The sequence below is a fragment of the Callorhinus ursinus genome, unplaced genomic scaffold, assembly GCF_003265705.2.
Source record: "Callorhinus ursinus isolate GAN/ISIS: 27379988/994484 unplaced genomic scaffold, GSC_fseal_2.0 scaffold14, whole genome shotgun sequence".
Taxonomy (NCBI): Eukaryota; Metazoa; Chordata; class Mammalia; order Carnivora; family Otariidae; genus Callorhinus; species Callorhinus ursinus.
The window spans coordinates 22,287,404-22,310,453 of record NW_027397076.1 but is presented as its reverse complement, the minus strand read 5'-3'; the positions used below and the strand labels follow the sequence as shown (position 1 = coordinate 22,310,453).

At 33.5% G+C, this 23,050-nt stretch overlaps 1 protein-coding gene across 6 annotated transcripts in view; it reads left to right on the top strand.

The window, feature by feature from the left end:
* The window catches only part of LRRIQ1 (leucine rich repeats and IQ motif containing 1), a 217,662-nt gene extending 201,336 nt beyond the window's left edge, over positions 1–16,326 (top strand). For 5 of the 6 annotated variants that reach the window (XM_073900567.1, XM_073900571.1, XM_073900566.1 and 2 more), the window contains one exon: positions 15,705–15,848. In XM_073900567.1, coding sequence (XP_073756668.1) covers positions 15,705–15,717 — 13 coding nt within the window. In that variant the 3' untranslated portion in view covers positions 15,718–15,848. Of the gene's footprint in view, positions 1–15,704 lie in introns of all 6 variants that reach the window. The other variant, XM_073900570.1, reaches the window with a different exon arrangement.
* The last annotated feature ends 6,724 nt before the right edge of the window (positions 16,327–23,050 follow it).

The window sequence follows — 23,050 nt, the reverse complement described above, 5'->3', positions numbered from 1 at the left end:
GCCATACAGTTTTATATTAGTTTCAAACATACAATATAGTGATTCAACAACACATTCTCTAAGGAATTGTAATATGGCTATCCTCACTGATTCCAACTGGTTGTCAGTAAATGACATTATAACAAACACTACTAATCACTAAATCTGTTCACTAAGTGACAATTTAAGACAAACCATTTTAGAAAGAGTTTTTATCCAATAACAGAATGATTATGAATAAAATACCACTTACTGAATTATTGTAGTTACTAGTTTACTACGACATCTGTATAATATAATGGTAAAATGTGAGCTCTAGCATCAGTTTGCCTGAATTTGTACCATGACAATTTCCTCATCCTTAAAATGGGAATGCTAAGACAAGTACTATACCTACCTTGAGGAGTTGTTGTTAGGATAAAATGTAGAGCATTTAAAACAATGTCTGGTACGAAACAGGTACGTAATAAATAGTCTTTATAATTGCCACCTCCACATAGCTGTAAAGAATCATTTGAAGTAAGATATTAGAGTCGCTAGTGTCTAGGCACATGGGCTAACTAGCTCAGCTTTTAAGAAACCTACTCTTAAATAGTTACTTAACTAAAAAACTTAGGGTAGCCTGGTATGCACAGAACACTTTAACCATCAACATCCTTGGGTCCTAGGACTCCATGGCCCTGGGCCAACCACATACAGCTTTGGTATTTTGAAAGCTCTTTTTCCTCCAGCTTTTTCTCTCTCTTAAAAAACTTGTCACCTTATTAAAACTAAAGTATTTCTTTTAGCTTTGCAAGCCAAATCTAAAGAGTAGTTTATGGGCTGCAGCTATAAAACTCTTTCAGCCTTTGAACTTTTCTAGGTATTTCTCTTTCTCTATTGCTATAATATTTGTATCATGTATTCTGTAGACTCAGATAAAATTAGGTTTAAAATCCCAGTTCCGCTATCACACATTAAGTTGTGTGACCTTAACTCTAAGAACAAGTTAGCTCTCTGGAAAATGGGAATAATAATGTCTATCTCATAGAGTTTTGGTGAGGAAGAAATGAGTAAAAATATAGGTAAAGCATGTGATACATTGCCTAGAATATAGTAAGTACTGGTTTATATTATTTTTGTTTTATGTTGCTGTTGCATAATTTTAAATGACTTCAAAGTAGAATTGTCTTTCTTCTCTGTGTGTCAAATAGTACCAGAACAGTGGTATTCAGCATCATGCCAGTCATCTCAAGCAAAATTGTCTTAGAGAATTTCCGAAGTTCTCTTCCCTTTCCTTTTAGGTCGTTCTGCTTTCTTATAAAAGGCCAAGACAGTCTTCTGCTACATGGCCTTCTAATCTAAAAGATGAAAGAGGTCACATTCTTATGCTTAAAATGCCGCTTGCAAAATGAGTATGCAAATAAATTCCTCATTTAGACAATATTTAGACAAAATATTTGATTTCCTTAAATGATTTTGGTTTTCTCAATTAATTTTTCCATTTAATACTGAAAATAAAGGATGCATTAATAATAATTTTATTGCTATAACAATTTATAGCCTTACACATTTATTTTAATTATCTTTTCTTATTTATACTAATTATTTTTCTTTGACAGCTAATATAAATAAGACTTGGAGTCTATTTACTTTGCCTTTACCTGAAAAATTTAGCAAGGAAAAGCCACAACTTGAACCCATCTTTTCTTGTTCCAAACCCAGTGCTATCTTGCTTCCATGCACTAACTTATAATAGCTTAAATGTAACAATAGAACATAATTAATGTAGTTCTTATGCATTTACTGAATGATCACTACTCACTATATACCTAGTTTAGGTTCCCAATTGCCTCGTCCTAATAATTTCTGCATGTTCTAGGACATACTCCATTTTCAGAGTTAGCTAGGGATTGAGAATCCACATTCCCCCTGTAATAGTGCATAATCAGCCCAAAGTCAATTTCTTCTTTAAGTATATCTAAATTCTCTTGAAATATAAGCCCTTTTAATATGGTACTGAATTAGGGCGCCTGGGTGGCTCAGTTGGTTAAGCGACTGCCTTCGGCTCAGGTCATGATCCTGGAGTCCCGGGATCGAGTCCCACATCGGGCTCCCTGCTCAGAGGGAGTCTGCTTCTCCCTCTGACCCTCTTCCCTCTCGTGCTCTCTATCTCTCATTCTCTCTCTCTCAAATAAATAATAAAATAAAATCTTTAAATAAAAAAAAATATGGTACTGAATTTTATGAATATGGAAAAACACATTTATTTTACAAGTGAAGCAGCTAATGTAGGTAAAGTGCATGGAAAAGGCTTCTCAGAGACAAAATATTTGATTTGTACCTGGAATGACATTTGGGATGTAAGTAAGGAAAGAAGTGGAAGAAGCCATCTTAACAAAAGCAAAGGATAAAACATGAATATATGTTTGTTTAACATTGAGCTGTATGTCTGGACCAGAGCTTGCACATACTGAAGTAATGCAAAATAAGATTGAATTAAAGATGAAGCCTAGTTTCAGGTAAGTTCGAAAGCAAAGTTGAATTTTGAAAGGCTTAGTCTCTAGTAGGGAGGAAAATCTCTCTCAGTCATACTAATCAGACTTCCTTTCAGATTTTGTTGGCCACAACAGTGTCATACTGATTTTTTTTATGTTTATTGTTTATTCTCCTTCTCCCCTGCTAGCATGTATGTTCCAGGAGGGCAGGGAATTTAATGTAGAATCATAGGTACCTAGAACAGCTCCCTGGCATGCAGGCCCTGTAATGTATATGTAATGAATGAATGAATGGATGACTGACTGACTGACTGACTAGCTGGCTGAAATGAAGCAGGAAATGTCAGATAAGAGCTAGAAAGAGTATTTGACATTTTACTGCTCCATAGTGGGAGGCAGGCTGTTCTGACAAAGAAGGAGGGTAAAAGATGAACTGTTTGGTAGACCTTCAACAGTATCTGCTAAAGCTCCTAAGAGTACCTGATCTGTCCAGAATCCTGGTATGTACAATCTATCCAAACAGTAAGAGTTTTCTTCCAGGTAAGTCTTTCAAACAACCAATCAAGAGATTCAGATTCCCATGGATCCAACCTACTTGAAGCAAATCCTGTCATTTGTTCAATCAAAAATATGGGGTGTTCTTGAAGGCTCAGTGCCTCACACAAGTGAGACAGTGCTGAGCAACACCAGTATATCTCTGGCTTTCATGGAGTTTATAATTTATACAAATATATGTTGTAACAGTCTGGGTCCAATCAGAAGAGAGCTATCATACAGTAGGTTAAACAGGGAAAGTTTAAGTATTATTATATATACTAAAGTATTATCCATATCAGCTATGAAATATGAAGAAACTCTATATGTTACCCTAGGACTGAGGGAGAGCACTCAAGGAAGAACAAACTTGGAAGGGGGTCAGATTTCATTGGAGAAGGTATAGTTCAGCCACCAGATATCAGATGAGCTCCCTGGTTTGGCCAGACCAAAGCTGGTCTGGAGTTACTGGGCAAACAATAGGCAGTTCTCTGGAGTGCAGGATGGGGAGCAGGTAATGAGCAATTGGTAGTATAGGCATGCTGTGAGAATGGATACTGATAAGGCAGAAGGTGATTTCCCTGTGGAGAGGATAGCACACAGGTTATCACTAGGCTGAAGCTGTGGGATTGCAGAGAAATCATGTTCTGGGACTGTGGCTCAGGCAGGCTGCATCAGAGGTCCTGAACCCACAATGCCACCTCCATCCACTCCTATGCCAAAAATCACAAAACCCCTTCTTCCAGCAGTGTCCCTTCAGCACCCACTATTGAGAAAGCTTAACATTTTTCTCACTTTAAAGGAGAAATGCTTAAAGAAATTATTTTATCACAAAACAATGTAGGGTATTCATTGCTTATACATTGATAACTGACATATATGTATGCACTAAATTACTACTTTCTGAATATAACAACATATATATGTATGAACTATATATATTTTATGAATTATATGATGTATATATAATTATACATTTATATATACATATGTATAAATATATGTATAAATATATAATTTTTGAATTTTATATATATATATATATATGACATCTTTACAAAGGTAAGTTGGACTCACTGTTCTTTAAGAGTCACAGCTTGGACCAAAGGCCTAGTATTATTTTACTTATGGCATCTTAGGCTAGGAAATATGCTTGGGTGAGAAAAACTGTGAAAAAATTTTCACAATTGAGAAGAATTGAGGAAAAGCATAAGAAGACCTCAAATTGTTAAGAGAATGTCATTCCATCATTCTTTTTCTCTTTCTTCTAAGTTTTAGAAACGATGTCATTACCTAGGGAAATTAATTAACTAAGAAATGACTTTATTTTTTTTAAAGATTTATTTATTTGAGAGAGAGAGAGAGAGAGAGAGAGAGAGAGACCATGGGGGGAGGGACAGAGAGAGAGAATCTTCAAGCAGACTCCCTGCTGAGTGCAGAGCCTGAAGTGGGGCTCAATCTCATCACCCATGAGATCACGACCTGAGTAGAAACCAAGAGTCTGACACTTAACTAATGGAGCCATCCAGGCACCCCAGGAATGACTTAATAAAGTGTAGTACAGCCCTCACTAAACCGGAATTATGAAGTCCAGAGATAAGAAATGATTAATATGCCAGTTGCACTTTTAAACAGAGAGACATTGGTAAGAGTATGTGTTAAGAGTCTGGGAAACAGATTTCTAATCCTGGCATGGCTCCTCACCAGATTATGACCTTAGTTAAGTCCTTTACAAATCCTTTGTAAATCTAGTAGGTAACAGGCAGCCTGGAATAAAGGAAACGAATTTGGAGTAGGCCAGCTCTGAATCTGAATCCCAGTTCTCACACTTGTGTTTTTGTGAGCTTGGATGAGATATTTCAGGTTTGGTTTGTCCATTTAGAAAATGTCATGGAAAGGGTGCCTGGGTGGCTCAGTTAGTTAAGCGACTGCCTTCGGCTCAGGTCATGATCCTGGAGTCCCGGGATCGAGTCCCACATCGGGCTCCCTGCTCAGCAGGGAGTCTGCTTCTCCCTCTGACCCTCCCCCCTCTCATGCTCTCTCTCTCTCTCATTCCCTCTCTCAAATAAATAAATAAAATCTTTAAAAAAAAGAAAATGTCATGGAAAATTAGATAAATATATATGTATTTTTGCCCTCACGTGAAAAAAAGATGGAAAAAGAAAAAACAAACATAAAGGAGACCCAAGAGTCCTGATAGCTTTAGAATTCCATAATTCTGCAAACAGAATGATAAAACTTTGTATGTGACAATTTCCCAATTAAAAAGCAACGGAAGCTATTATTTCTGATATTTTATAGTATGAAAATCATGTTTGTAACTGAAAATTTTCTCCATACCATAATACTTCTGATTTCAAATGTTTCAAATTGTCTCTAATTACTCTAGCTAAGTATAGTCAACTGAGATGGGGAAAAAATAAACCTTTCCTTTGAATGTTTTCCAAGTAAAGATCAGAAAACTTCCATCTACTAGAAATGACAGCTATTTCATAAAATCAAGTTGAATATTAAAAAGCTAGAGGTGATTCTGAAACTCAACATGCCTATTGTAAAAATTTGGCTTAAGGATATTCTACTATAAATACTTAGTGGTGGGTATCTTGATGTCCTAATACATTTTTTTTCTTTTTTTAAAGATTTTATTTATTTATTCGAGAGAGAGAGAGAATGAGAGAGACAGAGAGCACATGAGAGGGAAGAGGGTCAGAGGGAGAAGCAGACTCCCCGCTGAGCAGGGAGCCCGATGCAGGACTCGATCTTGGGACTCCAGGATCATGACCTGAGCCGAAGGCAGTCGCTCAACCAACTGAGCCACCCAGGCGCCCATACATTTTTTTTTTTTTTAATGTGAGAAGAGACAAACAAACAAAATTTCCTAATAAGAACCCAGTCAACAATTCATACAGTGTAGTTGGAAATGATCTTTATCTTAATCCCTTACTAGATGTTTACTTTGTAGAAAGAAGTTGTTTGTAAATTTAATATTGAAGACACTAAAGAGGAAGCTATGTATAAACATACAGCTACAAGGTAATTTAATGAATAGGTTATCCTGAAAGTAATTAGTAAAATCTATGATGTTTTGTACAAATGTAAATTGTTATGATGGGAAAAACAAAGAATAACATGTTAGGCAGCTGTACTCTATAAGACAAATTTCAACTTTTCAATTAATAAGGCTTTGTGAAAGGTGGTCTTGCTTTTAAGGAACGACTTTTTTTTAAGATTTTATTTATTTATTTGAGAGAGAGAGAATGAGAGATAGAGAGCACGAGAGGGAAGAGGGTCAGAGGGAGAAGCAGACTCCCTGCTGAGCAGGGAGCCTGATGTGGGACTCCATCCCGGGACTCCAGGATCATGGCCTGAGCCGAAGGCAGTCGCTTAACCAACTGAGCCACCCAGGTGCCCAAGGTGGTCTTGCTTTTAAATCTGATTATTCTCACGCAGAATATCAGAGAACCAGAGCTATAGTCCCTTCTGAAGTATGTTTTGAAAAGAACTCTAGTATATTTATGGGCCAAAACTAGAAGGAAAGAGAGGCAGTCTCTCTTTTTTTAAGGGTTCTCTTTGTGAAGATGCGGTTAATATTAGTAATATTTTATATTCACATTGAATGAATTGTACCTTGGAAGTTATTTGTGGCGGTCTTATTCAATGAGTATTTATTGAACACTTAATATATATTAGGTATGATTATATGTTATAGGGATCATTTCAAATTCAATTCAGTTCAGATTCGACTAAATATCAAAATTCTAAACTTTTTAAAAATGCAGGTCAGCCTCTCTACCTTATAATTATACTTAATATAGCAAATGTGTTAAAAAGTAGAGCTTAAATTCCACATATGAATAACATCATATGGTATTTGTCTTTCTCCTACTGACTTATTTCGCTTAGCGTAATACTCTCTAGCTCCATAGCAAATGGCAAGATTTCATTCTTTTTTATGACTAATATTCCATTGTATGTATATACCACATCTTCTGTAATTAGCATTTTAACCTCTTTGACAGCTCTGCTCCTTGCTACTGATCCCTTACACTGTGTAACTTAAATTTACAAATCAGTGGGTTTTCTCACTGGATGTCTAGAAATGTTTTACATGTAATTTATTTTTTATCTCATAGAGTGGTCAAAAGTGAGTAAAAGTTACATTTAATCATGTACCTGTTTGCATATTTTTCAGCACAAACTGAAAGTATACATAAAAAGAATAAATTGAGTTTTGGTTCAATTGCCCACTAATTAGCATATTAGTTTTACTTATACCTGGCCTTTAAAAAAAAATCTAGATAGTTACATCACTCTATTTTCTTCATATACTATCTTGGAAAAACATGTAGTCTCCAGTATTCTGTATCAAATTTTGCAAAGTTCAAAGGAGACACTCTCATTAATATTACTTTATTAACGCATGTGTTCGTATAATACAGCCAAAATCAACTCAAATATGGGAGTATTCTTTGAACACCTTCAAAAATTCCAATAACAACTCATCTGCAAAGACCTTGAGGAGTAAACAGAGAGACAGTGACATAAATAAAGGATAAGAAAGTCTGAAAAAAAACTTTTGGTAATTCTTAAATTTAAAAAATCATGTTAGGGTTTATGAAATCATATAAAAATATAGGTGTGCATAGATATGGATAGATGTATAGAAATATCTTTCTCTGGTATTTCCTCACTTACAGAAATTGAACATTGTATTGTTTTTCATTGATACCTTTTATTCATTTTTTAGTTTCATAGGCCTTATTTCCAGGTAATGGGCAGTTCTTTCCAGTCCAAGCCATGCAAAAACAGATATGCATCTCACATTGGCTAACCTAATGATTTTCTTTATGGTACTGTTACATCAGAGGCATACTTTACTTCTGTTATACATGATACTGTCTTCTTTACAATAAATCTTAGTCATTTGAAGCTGAGTTTCAACTGTGTTACTATCACTTACTTTTGGGCAAATAGTTTAAAAGCATTACCTCAGTTTCCCCATTTTAAAAATGAGGGTGATGTGTATCTTGTGGAGTTATAATGAGGATTGAAAAGAGTTGGTGGAAATAAAGTGCCAAGCAAGGGGCTGGGACGTAGTGAACTCTTAAATCCCTGCAACGTCACATTTTCAGGCAAGTTATGAGTGAATTGACAATGACAGAGATTTGAAGAGCACGTGGGGCGATGAGAAAATATGATCACTAATATGTAATACTCATAATAGTTTTGAGAGTAAAAAGTAATATAATTGTGCTCAAGCAGAAAAATTTTTTGATGCTAAATGCATAATGAAGAGCTTTTAAATATGTGCACTTTTAATTAACTGCCATACTAAATGGCATAAGTGATGGTGTTCTATCTACAAAATCTCCTAATAAAATAATTCCATGATACCACTGTCTATGCTGATTGTTGTAAAAATTCATTGTACAAGAACTAAAAATTGACCATTGTATTTCCCATTTAAATGATTCAAACTTGTATCCCACTATAGATGTTATATTTTTGTCCAGATAAAAAGAAGGTAAATATAAGACTTTATAAACAATTACGACCAAGTTAAACTTTTTTTGTTCTATATACAAAATCTGGCTTTGCTTATCATCTTTTTTTTTTTTATCTGAAGTATTTGATTTAAAGTAACATGTCAACGGGGTGCCTGGGTGGCTCAGTCATTAAGCATCTGCCTTCAGCTCAGGTCATGATCTCAGGGTCCTGGGATCGAGCCCCGCATCGGGCTCCCTGCTCCGCAGGAGGCCTCCTTCTCCCTTTGCTGCTCCCCCTGCTTGTGTTCCCTCTCTTGCTGTGTCTCTCTCTCTGTCAAATAAATAAATAAAATCTTTTTTTAAAAAATAAAGTAACATGTCAATAAAAAAGCTAGAGCTACATCACATAGAATTTTTTAAAAAATTTGTTCAGCAAGAGTTGGTCTCTAACAATATAAAGTTGTAAACTTTAAGGCTCTTTTTATTATTGCTTAAACCATTAACTCTGACTTTTCTTGGTCTCAAATTTTTTGGCAGAAGCTTTACAAATACAAATTGGATCAGTCTTTTATTCTGTTCCTGAACTTTGACAATTAATCAAACAAACACATTAACATTAACACTTTAACCCTTAAAATATTCCCACAACCAGAACTAGATAATCAAAATTAATTATACCAAGAGCATGTTTACATGGTTGGTGGAATCATCTAATACATATGTATTAAAAGTCTAGTACAAAGTAGGCACATAATAAATAGAAGTTGATTTAATGTCCGTTAACAACTTGATACTGCCTATTTCCAAGATCTAAGACAATTTAATGAAACAGTCAACAATGGTTCTAGACATAGTTATATGTAACAGTTATTAGTACTCACAGAGCAGTGTTTACAGATCTAAAACATAGTTTCACCAGCAGCTGATATTATCCAGAGAATGAGAAATTTCAACTGTGTTTGTGTGAGGAAACTAATTGTACATATGTCAACTACATTTATTCTTTGTAAAAAAAAAAAAAACAAAAAATCACACATTTTTAATATTTTTGAGGACAGGATCCACGTATGCTCTTCTGATATTAGATTAAAGCATCATGCTTCTGACTGTAGTATTCTAGTTCTTATGCCTTCCTTTCATGTTCATTTCCTTTTTTAAAATAAACTGCTATACTCTGAATTTTGGGGGTGAGGTTGTTATTGTTGTTGCTTTCAAACCAATTTCTTACACTAGCTAATGTGGTGAGTAAATAAATGGGTATGGTCCAATGTGAAATGCATTTGTCAAATGAATGAAACTGAAGTGCAATAATATAATAAATCCTCAGGCTAGTCATGTTTATTGTTGCCAAATGTCTCCCTGCTAAGAAATAATAAGCATGAAAAGGGATAATAAAAGTTTCCATGAAAAGTTTTTGGGAAATCTATCCACAAGTCTTCACTATCTGGGAATGTGGGAATAAGTATTTGTTCTATACAAGTTCCATATGAGGACTGTAAAGATGGAATTATTAGAATAGAGTAAAATGGAAAGCAACTACAGTGTGATCATTACTAATATTATTTGACACATGGAAGAAAATTGACAGGGAAGGTCCACTGTAAGGCAGAATAGAACCATGCCTGCTATAAAATAGGCACTAAATAAATACATGTTGAATGACTGTGTAAATAAAAGGACAACTTTAAGATTTAATTTATTTGAGAGAGAGAGAGAAAGAGAGAGAGCTCTGTGGGGGGAACAGGGTAGAAGGGCAGAGGTAGAGGGAGAGAATCCAAGCGGGCTCCCTGCTGAGTGCCAAGCCCTATGTGGGCCTCGATCTCATGACCCTGAGATCACGACCTGAGCCAAAATCAAGAGCCGGATGCTTAACTGTCTGAGCCACTCAGACACCTCTAAAAGGAAAATTTTAAATTAAAGCTTTCTAAGACCTCAAGTGATCTCGAAAATCTATTTTGGGTTTTAAATGTTTAAATTCCAAAGGATAACTGCTTAATGATAAACATTTGAAGATTTACTTAAAATGCATATTTTTGCTAAAAGTTTGCTTTAGCTAAATTAATTAACATGGAAAGTGAGGGGTAAGACAAGATTATTAGAAATTAAAATAGAGTGTTATATAAGAACTGGATTATTTCAAAAGAATAGACATATCAATTAAGGGTAGAAAATACTCTCAATTATTAGCATCTTTTATACCACTGGTCTTTAATTACAAAAAATTATGGACACTTGGTTGTAAATATAATAAAATTGAATAAAGTCCTAAAGAAAACAATAAAAAAAATTACTAAAGGAGTTGGAAATAGACCTTACCTGAATTGACAAGAGTAAAGGGACATATGATCTGATTTTTAGAAGCAACAGTGTACAGCAGAAAATGGATAGCTGGGTAGTTTTTAGATTGTTAACTCCTCAATGAGTTACAATTTTTATTTCCTAGTCAATTTAGAAATTTAAACACTCAGTAAGTATCGACTAGTGTGGTGGGAGGCCAGAAAATTGCATTTATCAAAGTTATATAGAATAGTTAACAATGGAAAGAAGAGTTTTAGTTAATTTAAGGGCCACGTGACAGAAAGCAAACCTAGTTCTGAAAAAAAAATCACAAAACCTATTTGTATTTTACAACAAAAGTAAATCACTCAGAAACATTCCTCTAGGAAAAAAAAATAAAAATAATATTGAACAATATTAGTATAAGAGCCACAGAATTTATCGAAATACAATATTTTTAGCACCACATTCTAGCCATCTTTGTGTGTGTAGAGACAGCTACAAGGTATCCTCAAGAAGAAATCAACACAACATGGTGTTACAAATAGTAAAACCTGGCAAATACTGTGTACAATAAGGAGGCCTTAAAAATTCTGATCAAATATGAAGGGTAGCTATTATAAAAGATAAATAGGCAAAATACAAAAGTAAAAATCTTTATAATATCTATCAAAATAAGATTCCTCACTCTATTTGATATGTATTAGCTTTTATGCTCATTAGAAATTGTTTTCAAATAAATATACATAGCCAAGGCAAATTATATGTGTCTGGTTTAGAAATAATAGGCATTGTGATTTTTACCAACAATAACAAATACTGTGGATGTTTTCTATCAAATGTACAAAACCTAACTGATTTTCTTAGTCATATGTCTCTTAACTATTGGGTAAGACAAATAACTATAAATGTCATTGTCCAATTGAAATATTGAGAAACAAATTTTATTAATATTTTTATAAGTTATAGAAAAAAATTTTAGTCACTGAACAAGCTTGAAAACAATTTGGGAAACAAGCAAATGATTTATTGAGGAAATCTGAATATAATAAAGACAACCTGTTATTTGTTTTGTTTTCATTCTCAGTGTTAGACTTTATCTAACTGAAGTTCACTGTAAATGATCACTATAATTCAAGGTTGGACATAGCAATGACCTTAAAAAGCAACTGTTATTTGAACACTGTAATGACTACCTCAACCTCAAACTTACCCAGTGTAACTCATTCACAGCACTTAAATTGATGTAAACGCTTTGCTGCTAAAAATTTGTTCTGGTCACTTTCATTAAAATGTTGAATTTTTTTTCTCCATGCTTTACTTGTGCTGTATCTGCTGTTAAGCAATACAATATGGGAAGGACTTTGAAAGGATTTCTATATCCAGACACATAGTGTTGGGTGTATTGATGAAAATCCAGTGACGTATTCCTATATATCATGAAATTTCTATTTTGACCGGTTTAACAAAGTTTTTTTTATACATACCAGGAGAGTCATTCAAAGCATTTTACATATTAAATTACTTATCAAAACACAGCATATATAGACCTTGACATTTGTTAAAGAACCAAGGATTTAACCAAAAAATTTTTTTAAAGGACCAGAACAAATCTTTAGCAGAACACAGATTATGTGGTAAAGAAGTGACTTATTGGAAGATAGAGCATACTTACCAAGACATACTTTAAGCATATATGTAAGAAACAGAGTGGTTAATTTGTATGATCACCTTAAAATATGCAGCAGACTGTTGTTAAAGAAACATTAAATCTATAACAATAATGTTGCAGGAAAGTGACAAAAACTGTTAAAGGTCCTTTAGTCATAATTTTTTTTTATTCCAGGAGCCCATCAGTAGGCCTGCTCTAATGTCAATTTTTTGAGGCAAGATGCCCTCACTATTGTATTTTCATGGGGGAAGTAATTTTAGAATGATTATACATCGACTATTAAATTGCTTCTTTTCTTTTTTCCATTTCTCGAGTAGTTACAGGACAAAGTAATAGTTTTACAATAAATGCCAGTATGTGGTTCCTTTATAGATGTGTTGTTTTACTCCTTGATTTATATTCCATGTATCTGGTGGTTCAAGAATTTATATGACAACACAAAGACTCTCACTAAATGCAATGAGAGAATAAGCTATATTGACTACTGCCCAAATTATATATTTTCAAGTAGCAAACAATAAAATGCAAGCTTTTAATCACATCAAAAGTGTATTTTTAAAAACTATATGTATACGTATTTATGTAATTTTAAAGACTAATTTCCTACAGCATTTTCATTCCACTGAAAATATACTACAAAATTACTATAAAGGTGTTTTAAATATGTGTGTGATAAGTTATTTGCTGAAGGGAGTACACTACATAATGAAAAATTTACAGACTGCCCTTTAAATATAGGGTTCCATTGTGGGTAAGTACAAAAAGACTTGAAGATTCATCAACAGCTTCAAAATAACAAAGACATCCGAACAATAAAAGGGAGAAGAATTGTACCATACAGTTTGTAGTCAATAGAAAAATCCTTTAGAATGCAGAAACACTGTTAAGAATGAGGATTTGGTCTAAAGAAAAGCCATGTTTTAATGCAATTCAATTTATTTCATTTTGAAATAATTATTTTAGAAGTGTATGAAATTATAAATATGCCAATACTTTGTACAGAAATTGTCTCCCTCCTTACATATTATTTGTCATCTTTGATAAAAAGCTTATATTAAGAGTAAAGGCATTAAATAATACATCTTTATACTATTAAGATACTTTCATAGAAAATATTAACCAATAATGAACTATATTATTGGATTATATTTTAAAATACATACTTACTTGTACATATTACCTTGATTAATGCTTGCAAGGAACTTGATTTAGCTTTCTCTGCTGGAAGAAAACATTTGTGTCAGCCATTTGTGGAAACCTGCTTACTTTTTTTTTTTTTTTACTAATCTCTGTTTTTTGTCTTAAATAAATATATCTGAATTCTAAATGTGTCCCAGTAGCTCTTCAGTTCTCAGAACTCCCTGCTCCCCCACACCTTCAACCCCAGCTTTCTCCCCAAATTATGTGTTCTCCTAAATACATACTTGCTATCCCAGGAAAGAGTTTATTAATTAAAGAATTTTTACTGCTGGGGCAAGGTGAGGGTTTGCTGTTACTGTTGTTGTTTTCCAAAACAGACCGAGAAGACTTTCCATTCTGTTATTTGGAAAAAAAAAATGTATTTTCCATATGTAACTAGCACGTAAGAAGATGATAAGATTTTAGGATACTTTCTTACATTTTTTAGGCCACTATTTTATCATTAGGAAATTCTTTTAAAAAATGGAAATTCTTGCTTTTCTGCATTAGTAATATTCCTGTTGCTTGAAAAAGTTCATGCAGTTTTGTGAAGGACTACTGACTAATTTACAGGGAGTAGCTCCATGCAGGCTAACTCTGGCCACAACTTGGAAGCCAACTTTACCTGGCATAGTTTTCGTCCTTTGTCTTTGACTGCCTTTGAGTGCCAGCTGTGAAGGTCTCTAAACTCCTGAGCTATGTTCTGTGTCTAACTCCATTACAGACTTGAGTTTGTATCCACAGCTATTACTCTCTCTGTCTAGCATACCCCCTCTTAAATCAATAGCTTTTTTCCCCTGCCTTCTACCACTTCTTTTTGTACACTAAAAGTAAAATATGCTACCTTTATAGAAGTTCATTAGCTACTCTGAATTTGTTTTCCTAATCACAGTTTTAGTATAAAAATCCAAAAAGCAGTATTGTTTTAAAAGAGCTTTTAAATATAAAATGGGTTTATAATCAATATTTACCATCATGCTGCACCAAATTTGAAATTAAGGCAAATTTCCACAAATGATCTAGTGTTTCCTAACCTTCCTATTTAGACATACTTTTTAAATATTTTAAGTTTTAGTTGGGAAAGCATTAATTTTTTTAAAAAAATTAGATATTTCCCCTCCTAAACTTATTTAAAGCACAATAGCATCACAATGGAGAGTCATGTGGTTTGAACCTTTGCCTCAAGTCAGTACTATGGGAGCTCTGGAATTCCTCACTCTGCTGCTTTTCAAACCCTTTCCCCACAGATCCAGCCCTGTGCTTGCTTAATGCTCAGGAGATTTAAAGCAGATGATCATAATTCTTTAATAGTATTTTTGATATGGCATCTTGGGATCTTGCTGAGTAAAACATTCCTAATCCACCATCCCATTCTTTCCACTACTATTTATTTTTAACCTCTAACAATTTTTGATACTTTTTTTCTGGATAAGTTCTAAATTGTTGACCATAATAATTTCTTCCATTTTATAGCACCTGTTTACAAAGCACTCTCATAGGTCTTACCACCATTGCAATATAATCAGAAAGGCAGTACCCTGCAATGCACAGATTGTTTCCGTCATTTATAAAACTAAGTCTTAGAAAAGTGGTAACCCGCCTGGAGTCACAAAGCTGGGTTTTATGCAGCCAGACTAGAACCCATGAATATCCTTAGATTCTATATCTAATATGTTTTCTGTTTTACCAAGAATTCTTTTTTCTGAAGAAGTCCTTAAGTCAAGAACTATTTCTAAAACTAATCATAACATACTCATTTATGAAAACATAGTGATAAAAATTTAAACTATGAAAATATAAACAAATTTAGATATCTAAAAACTAGGAAGATACATAATCTCAGTCTTGAGATACCAGTTTTGATTTGTAGATAGAAGAAAATTTATCTAATTTTTTCAATCATTTTATTTGAACAAAATGTACTTTATACCAAACTGATTATTTTGCAAACAAAAAGAAAACTCAATATGCCTTTTTAAAAAAATTCAAAGATCATATAGTTCTAAAATGCGTGTTGTTGACAAATATATTTCTTACTTTAAAATATAATTCTATTTGGATCAAGTTAAGTGATCGTGTCCCTTTAATATCACTGTCTAGGTTTTTCAATTAAGGGAATATTTGCACCAATGATAACAAATACGGGACCTTCTAAGAAAGAACGTATATCATTCCGTGACTATCCTGTACAACTCAGTGGTGGATGGGGAAGTGGCAAAAAGAAGGTGAACACTTCAAACTAATTCTTCAAGCTTCAGCATTCAAAATATATGGCACATGGTTTTCTCAAGAGTTCTATGGATATCTGGTCATGTTACCAATTGAATACAAGGTTTTAGAGTACTGTATTTAATTTGTATTATTATACATATTCCACAATTTTGTTTGCTGATGGAGTTATCTGATTTCCCATCTATAAAATAAAATTTTGCTATTGTTCCTTTGTTTATGAGGAATGGCCTCCAGAATTAATTCTTAAAATATATGAATGGAATTTGCATGTCCAGTTTCTTCTTTTGTTTAAAGATTTTATGACATATATATTAAAGATGGTTTTTGTTACCAGTAATAAGTTGTAATACCATACACATATTGTAAGAGAATATAACTATAATTTATTGACACTGTTCATAGTATTAATGAATAATTAATACATTGAAAAATTTTATTTGGATATTTCAAAGATAAATTGATATATAAAATATTTAGAGTAGACAATGAAAATGGCCTTCATTTTTTTTACTTTAAGTCATCTTAAATAGAGTTAAGAAAATATACTTTGTTTAAACTAAAATGAAATATCAGTTTAAATATTTATACTGTTATATATTCTATCATTTTAATTTTAGTTAAGGTGCCTCAAAATTTATTTAAAAAATCTTTTCAAAACTCCATCTTAAAACTTTGTAATATTAATCTATTTTCTAAAGTTACAGACCAGTTTTATTAAATGCTTACTATTTTGTGGTTAATATTCTGTGATGTCTTAATAAATACAATGTGCAAAATACTGTACCTCTCCTGTTCCTTAAGATCTTTTACTTTCCTGAGTCTGGAGCTTTCTTCACCAGTGACTTCCCAATGTGTTGCTGTGTAATAGGATCCACTGAACTTTAGTTATTTTTTTCCCTTTGTTTTCTACTCTCTATTGAAGAATTTCATCTAAAAATGACTAAGCAAATTTAAAGATGCATTTATTTAGTTCGTGCCCCCTATCGACTTTTAGAGGTCTATTGCATTTCAAACCTATAAATCTCTTTTAACTTGATTGAGATAGAAATGTTAATGAACCTTGAGCTGTCAGTCAAAGAAAACAGAGATTCATATGTTGTGGCCTGGAAATTGAGCTTTGGAACGTAAGCTCCATGTGTAGTTGCTTTATGAACATGCTGTTATGTCATCCTTTTAGTAAGAGCATCCGCAGACCAACATAATGTAATGATGGAAAATATTTTATCTCAACTTATTGTGAACCTGCAAGAGGAAACCACATCAGAGCTGAAACTGATGGGTTTTTATGGTTCATATGCTCAAATCAATGAAATGGAAAGGTTAGTATGAGAAGCGAGATGTTTATGATTAAACTGTTTTAGTGCCTAAAAATAATTTAGTCTATAGTTTCCTTATTCTGTGATTTGTGTAATTGTTTCATAATTAATTCTGAGGAGGATGATGGGTGCTGATGCTTCTTAAATTTGTAGGTGATGATTGATGAATATGTCAATAAAATAGTTTCCTAATTAGAGTGTTCAACTAAAAGTTCTTTGTAGTGTTGTTTATTGTGTCTGGCCTTAAAATGTTCATTTACAAAATCAGAGTTCAAACATCATTTTAACATTAGTTTATTTGCATTTATGAAAATGGAAGAGGTAAATTATAAAATTGAATAAATTTTAAAAATAATTTACATTTTTTTTAATTTTAAAGTTGAATAAAACCTGGAAGAAATCAAACCAAGAGATATTCTTTCTCCTGCTGCCTTGAGAGGAGACATTAAGGCAAATATTTGTCTTTAAGATTTGGGAAGGCAAAAATATGAGCCTATATTGTCACTGAGTTGACTGAATTTTGGATTAATAGTGATGGACCTAGCCAATGTTACTATTCAAATGCACAACCCCAAATGACATTTTGTCTTTCCTGAACCCTTCCCAAATCAATTCTCACCTTTCCACCCGTCCCTCTCTCACCCCAGTGCTATCACAACCACCAGGCATTTCCAGTGAGAATGGCAAAGTGAATCCTGATCACAAAAAGGCTGGTGGAAGTGTTGGGCAGTGTTTGGAGATTCCAGAATGTCTTGCTATGAGAGTTAACTATATTGGCTTCTGGGGGTATCATCTTCCCAAGGTCCAGTCTACCAACAACATCTCTGTGCACATACTGCATTATAAGAGAGCTCATTGGGTATTTTGAGAAACATTCCAAAGCCTAAATTCTTACTGTGCTCATAAATTAATTAAAGGTACAACCACCACATTAAAAAACAAAAGAAGTCAGAAGAGTATAAAAAAGCCAAAGCACTGTTAAAGACAATGCTCTGCCTTAAAGGCAAAAGGGAGAATACACCAAGATTCCTGGAAATTAGCTTTGAGTTTTTCTTTTTTGGAGAAAACAAGTGATAATGCACTTTAGCCAGAAAGAATAAGTTGGAAGGCACAGACAGGGATTAAAAGGTTTTTACATTAAAATTGCAAATGAACAATAAATTAAATAGCAGTGTTCTAAGAGATCTCTGTCTAATTTTAAATCCTCACATCATCAGCATAAGAAGCTTTGGATGTTCCATGTTTTGATTATGCTGTTATTGAATTGGCCATTGCCATGATTTTCTCTTGGTTGCTTGTAATTTACTCATATTCTCTTATTTTTCTCAAAATCTAGGTAACATTGAGCCAAAGTTCAGACTAATAAAAGGTAGGGTATATTTTGACAATATTTTACTGGTAGTAGGCTATAATTGAAGTAACTATAATAAAAGTTTCTTAGAAAAGAGAAACATTTTTGCTTATTCTTTTGAAAAGAAAAATAAGTTGGTAAGGTCTCCCCTTATTATTTCCTTTATTATCATATTTTCTACCAAATGCAGCTTCTACAATCTTTAAGGCCCAGAAAATAATTCACCGTCTGAATTTATGGTTTTCAGGACTCTACTGGGAGAAAGTGAGTTATCCAGTGAATATTCTTTAACTTAGGGGAAGATGACCCCTACTCACTCTTTGGAAGAATGGTTGTCAGGGCTAATTTCTAACTCATCACTAAAAGGAGAGGTAATTCTGTCTTTTTCCATACAGAATGAAATCCATTATCTACCATGATATCTTTGCTTATCTAGATGCAGCTGTTTTTCTCATTGATGGTTGTGAGATTCAGAGAAAGCCTCTTTCCGGAAGCTAAAGAACTGTATTCTAGACCTATGGTGTCTAGAACATAGCCACTAACCACATGTAGCTACCTGGTACTTTTAATACAGTTAGTCTGAATTGAGAGATGATGTAAGTATAAAATGCACAGTAGATTTCAAGCATTTTGTATGAAAAGAGAATGCAAAATTGCCCAATAATTTTATATTGATTGTGTTAAAATAACAGTATTTTGGCTTAAATAAAATATATTATTGATTTTTTTTTATTTAGAGGGCACGTATTGAATGGAGCACTGGGTGTTATGCACAAACAATGAATCATGGAACACTACATCAAAAACTAATGATGTAATGTATGGTGACTAACATAACAAAATAAAATTAAAAAAAGATGTAAGTACTAGAAAAATTTGAAATTACATATATATTGAACATTGTATTTCTATTGGATAGAACTGATCTGGAGGCTATTCTCTGAGATAACTTAGGTAAGGTGTTATTGATGCAGAAAATAATTGGTGACATAGTAGATTAAAGAAAAGATAAAAAGAAAAAGAAAAAAGACTCCAGAAAACAGGCACAAAAATTCTAGTTTGTAAGAGAGGTAAACTTTGATTCTGCTAAACATAGTGAATATTATGAAATAAAAGGAAAAATAACCTCACTTGTGGTTCTAGACTTTAAGATAGTAAAATTGAATTTTAATTCCATTAAAATTAACATATATATTATATATAGTTCATTTTGTTTTTATTTATTTTTACTAAGAGACCATCTTATAAAGTCAAGTCAAAGTCTTTTGTGTTACTGGTGGCAAGAAACAGAATTAGCACTCACTTTGCAGTCTATGTTATCTCAGGCTTTACATATGTATAAGCTGTTAATTTTCAAAGGGCATGATTTGAGCTGTGACATAAGTAGGGTCTTTTAATGGGAACAATATTATATTTGGCATCTTACTGTATTATAAATTGAGTGTTAATCTAATACATAGAACATGAAAAACCACTAACATTTGCATAAATGAATATGATACATTTGAAAACAGCACATAGAGTGTTTCTAACTTCTAAAAAGCATATAATCAACATGTGCTTTATGTGGTACCACCTGACCACCATTTTTCCTTCCCCTCCAAATATTATGCCATTTATCTACTATTCCTAGGAGCCAGAATTTTACCCAAGTCAAAATTGAAGTGAAACATTTCATGTGGCTTTTCATTTATGACATATCTCTACCAGCACTTTAGAGCAAAAGCCCTCTCTAGTAGATCTGGAAGGGCCACCTGCAGAGGGATCATGGGGACTCTAGAGCTCAGTAGAGAAGAATGCATGGAGCAGCAGGAAAAGAGTACCTCGACTGGGAAGGTCTGCTCTACAAGGGGAGCTTAGAGTAAGGGCTTCTCTGGTCCTTGTCTGTCGTCTTTGACTTCAGACAGTAGCTGGCCAAGGTGCTACAGGAAATCCTTTCTAGGGAGATTTTGAGAAAAGTGAACTAATTCAATTATATTACAACTGGTAAAGTTTTCATTTTTATTTCAAGGTTTATTTTTACCTTGACTGAGTGTTATCTCCATAGCATCCTTACATTTTAGGTGGTGTTATAACCACTTTTCCAGTGCAAAAGCAAAGGTGAGAAATGACTTCAAGTCTATGCTTTCTTTATGGAAGCCTGAATGTGTCTACCAGGGGTAACCAGGTGAGTAAGTGTAAAACTTTTTTTTTTTTAAATGTCATCGGAATTTCCTAAAAATAATTTTCTCTAGCAAAAGCTGTAATAAAAACTTCAAACTTGTTTTATGATCCTCATAGAATTGTTCTAGATCAGCATTGTACAGTACAAATACAATGTTAGCCACATACATAATTTTAAATTTGCTGACAGCCACGTTACAAATGTAAAAAGAAATTGATAAAATTAATGTATTTTATTTAACCCAATGTCTCCAATATATTTCTTTTATCAAAGGGGATTATATGGGCATTATCTTACAGAGAAAAAAAAACTTCAGCTCTCCTAGCCCCTAAAATTACATGTTTGGGGAAAAATAAAATGGTATAAAAATAAGATGATTTCTAACTTATATGTACCATAGACATAGTAAGGGTAGATCTGTTTCTCATCTCTCTCTGAATCATTCAGATTTTGTCTAGCCATGGACTTTCTACTAACTTTGAAATGATTCCAGTGCTTAGAATAACTCAATATAATACATAGAAGTAAGTAAGAAATCAGCACAGCAATTTTGTTCTGCTCAGTACATGTTTTGGAATGAGGCATACAGAAGAAAGTGAAGAGAACATATTTTTTGTAATCTGTCCTATGTTCTTTTTTTTAAGATTTTATTAATTTATTTGAGATAGAGAATGAACCAGAGAGAGCATAAGCCTGGGGAGGGGTAAAGGGAGAGGGAGGGGCAGATTCACCGCTGAGCAGAGAGCCCCATGTGGGACTGGATCCCAGGACCCTGGGATCATGACCTGAGCCAAATCTGTCCTATGTTCTAATCCTCACTCTGATATGTCATCTTAGACAAGTAGCAAGGTCTATGAGTCTCCTTGCTTACCATTAAATTAGGCTTATAACTCCTAGGGTGCTATGAGGTCAGGTGACAAAGTATATGAGAAGCCCCTGGCTCAGTACATTGGGTATTATAAGTACTCAATAAATGATGACTTGGCAAAGAAAATCTTTCCAGACCCATCTTCCAAAATTAAGCCAAAAATTGGATCGATTTTGCATACCTTATTTAGCAAGTATTTCTATGAAATGATGGAAAATATTTTAAAAAGATCTTTAAAACTGGCTTCTCTAAATTTGCCTCAACATGGCAGTAGAATTCAACTTTTCAAATACATACATATTGGAAAAAACGACGTACGTATTGAACATTGTCCCTTGAAAGTATACAGAATACTTTGGAAATGTAAAAGGCATACATTTCTAATAGCACATAGTTTATTTTTTCACATGGACAAATGAAACATGTATTTCTAGAAAATAGGTTAAAATGTCAGCACCAGACCTCTGTAGGCAGTGCTCTATACTCCAAAATGGACCCATAAAATGTTTCCAATATCAGGTCCCAAAGGGGATTCCAGGTAATTGGCTAGACTGGTGCACATGCTCCATTCTCTCACATTTCTCCACTTCTGATTCCCTCCCCTTCACAGGAAAATATTGGCTCATTGTCTCTCTACGGAGACAAAGGAAAGCATAACCATCCCTTGATTTTCTTTCTTTCTTAATCTTTATTCATTTTTTGATTAACAAGAAACTTGTTTTTTTTTAATCTTCATAAATATAAACTAACTTTAAAAGATGAGTGTTAGCCTAGATCCAATAAACAACAGTAAAAGGAACTTCTATTTTAGCAACCCAAAGGGACAAAAAATGTTTTGGGTAATGGGAAGTATTAGTTTAAAGTGAGAATGGACAGGGAAAGGGTGTTTTTACATTCTATTTAATTGACCTCAAAAGATTATTTGATATTGAGGAAAGCATTTTAGGCAAAGGATACAACCTGAATAAATACCTGGAGACAGCTAACAGTGACATGTCCAGGGAATGGGAAGAAGAATCCAGAGACTGGATTATTGGACAGAACAGAGAGAGCCTGGTGAGAGAAACAGGGAATTAGTGGGAAATGTCATTGGGAAGTAGGATTGGATAAAGTGCTGTGAGATCTGTCTTGCCTATAAATTTTAGGTGGAAAACTGCTATGTGAAGGTTTTCAAAAATAGGAGGGCAATGTTATTATTACCAATAATTACTGGGATAATCTCAAAATAAAAATAGACATGATCAGGGGAAAATTTAATTTGATTCAAATATGACATGATAACAACCAAGTTACTCCCTCCAAAGTCTGTTGGGAGTTGGTTTTACATATGCTGATATACTTAAATCTAAGTGAGGCTGCTTCCAAGTATAGACATGGGCTGCGCTCTCTGTAAATTCTCCCCTCACAGGAATATGGATACAGAGAGTGATATCCTGAGCAAGCTGCTCTACTCCAGGGAAAGTGTTCCATGAAGGCTTCAGGAACACAATGCTGAGTCTTCTAAGTCTAATAATG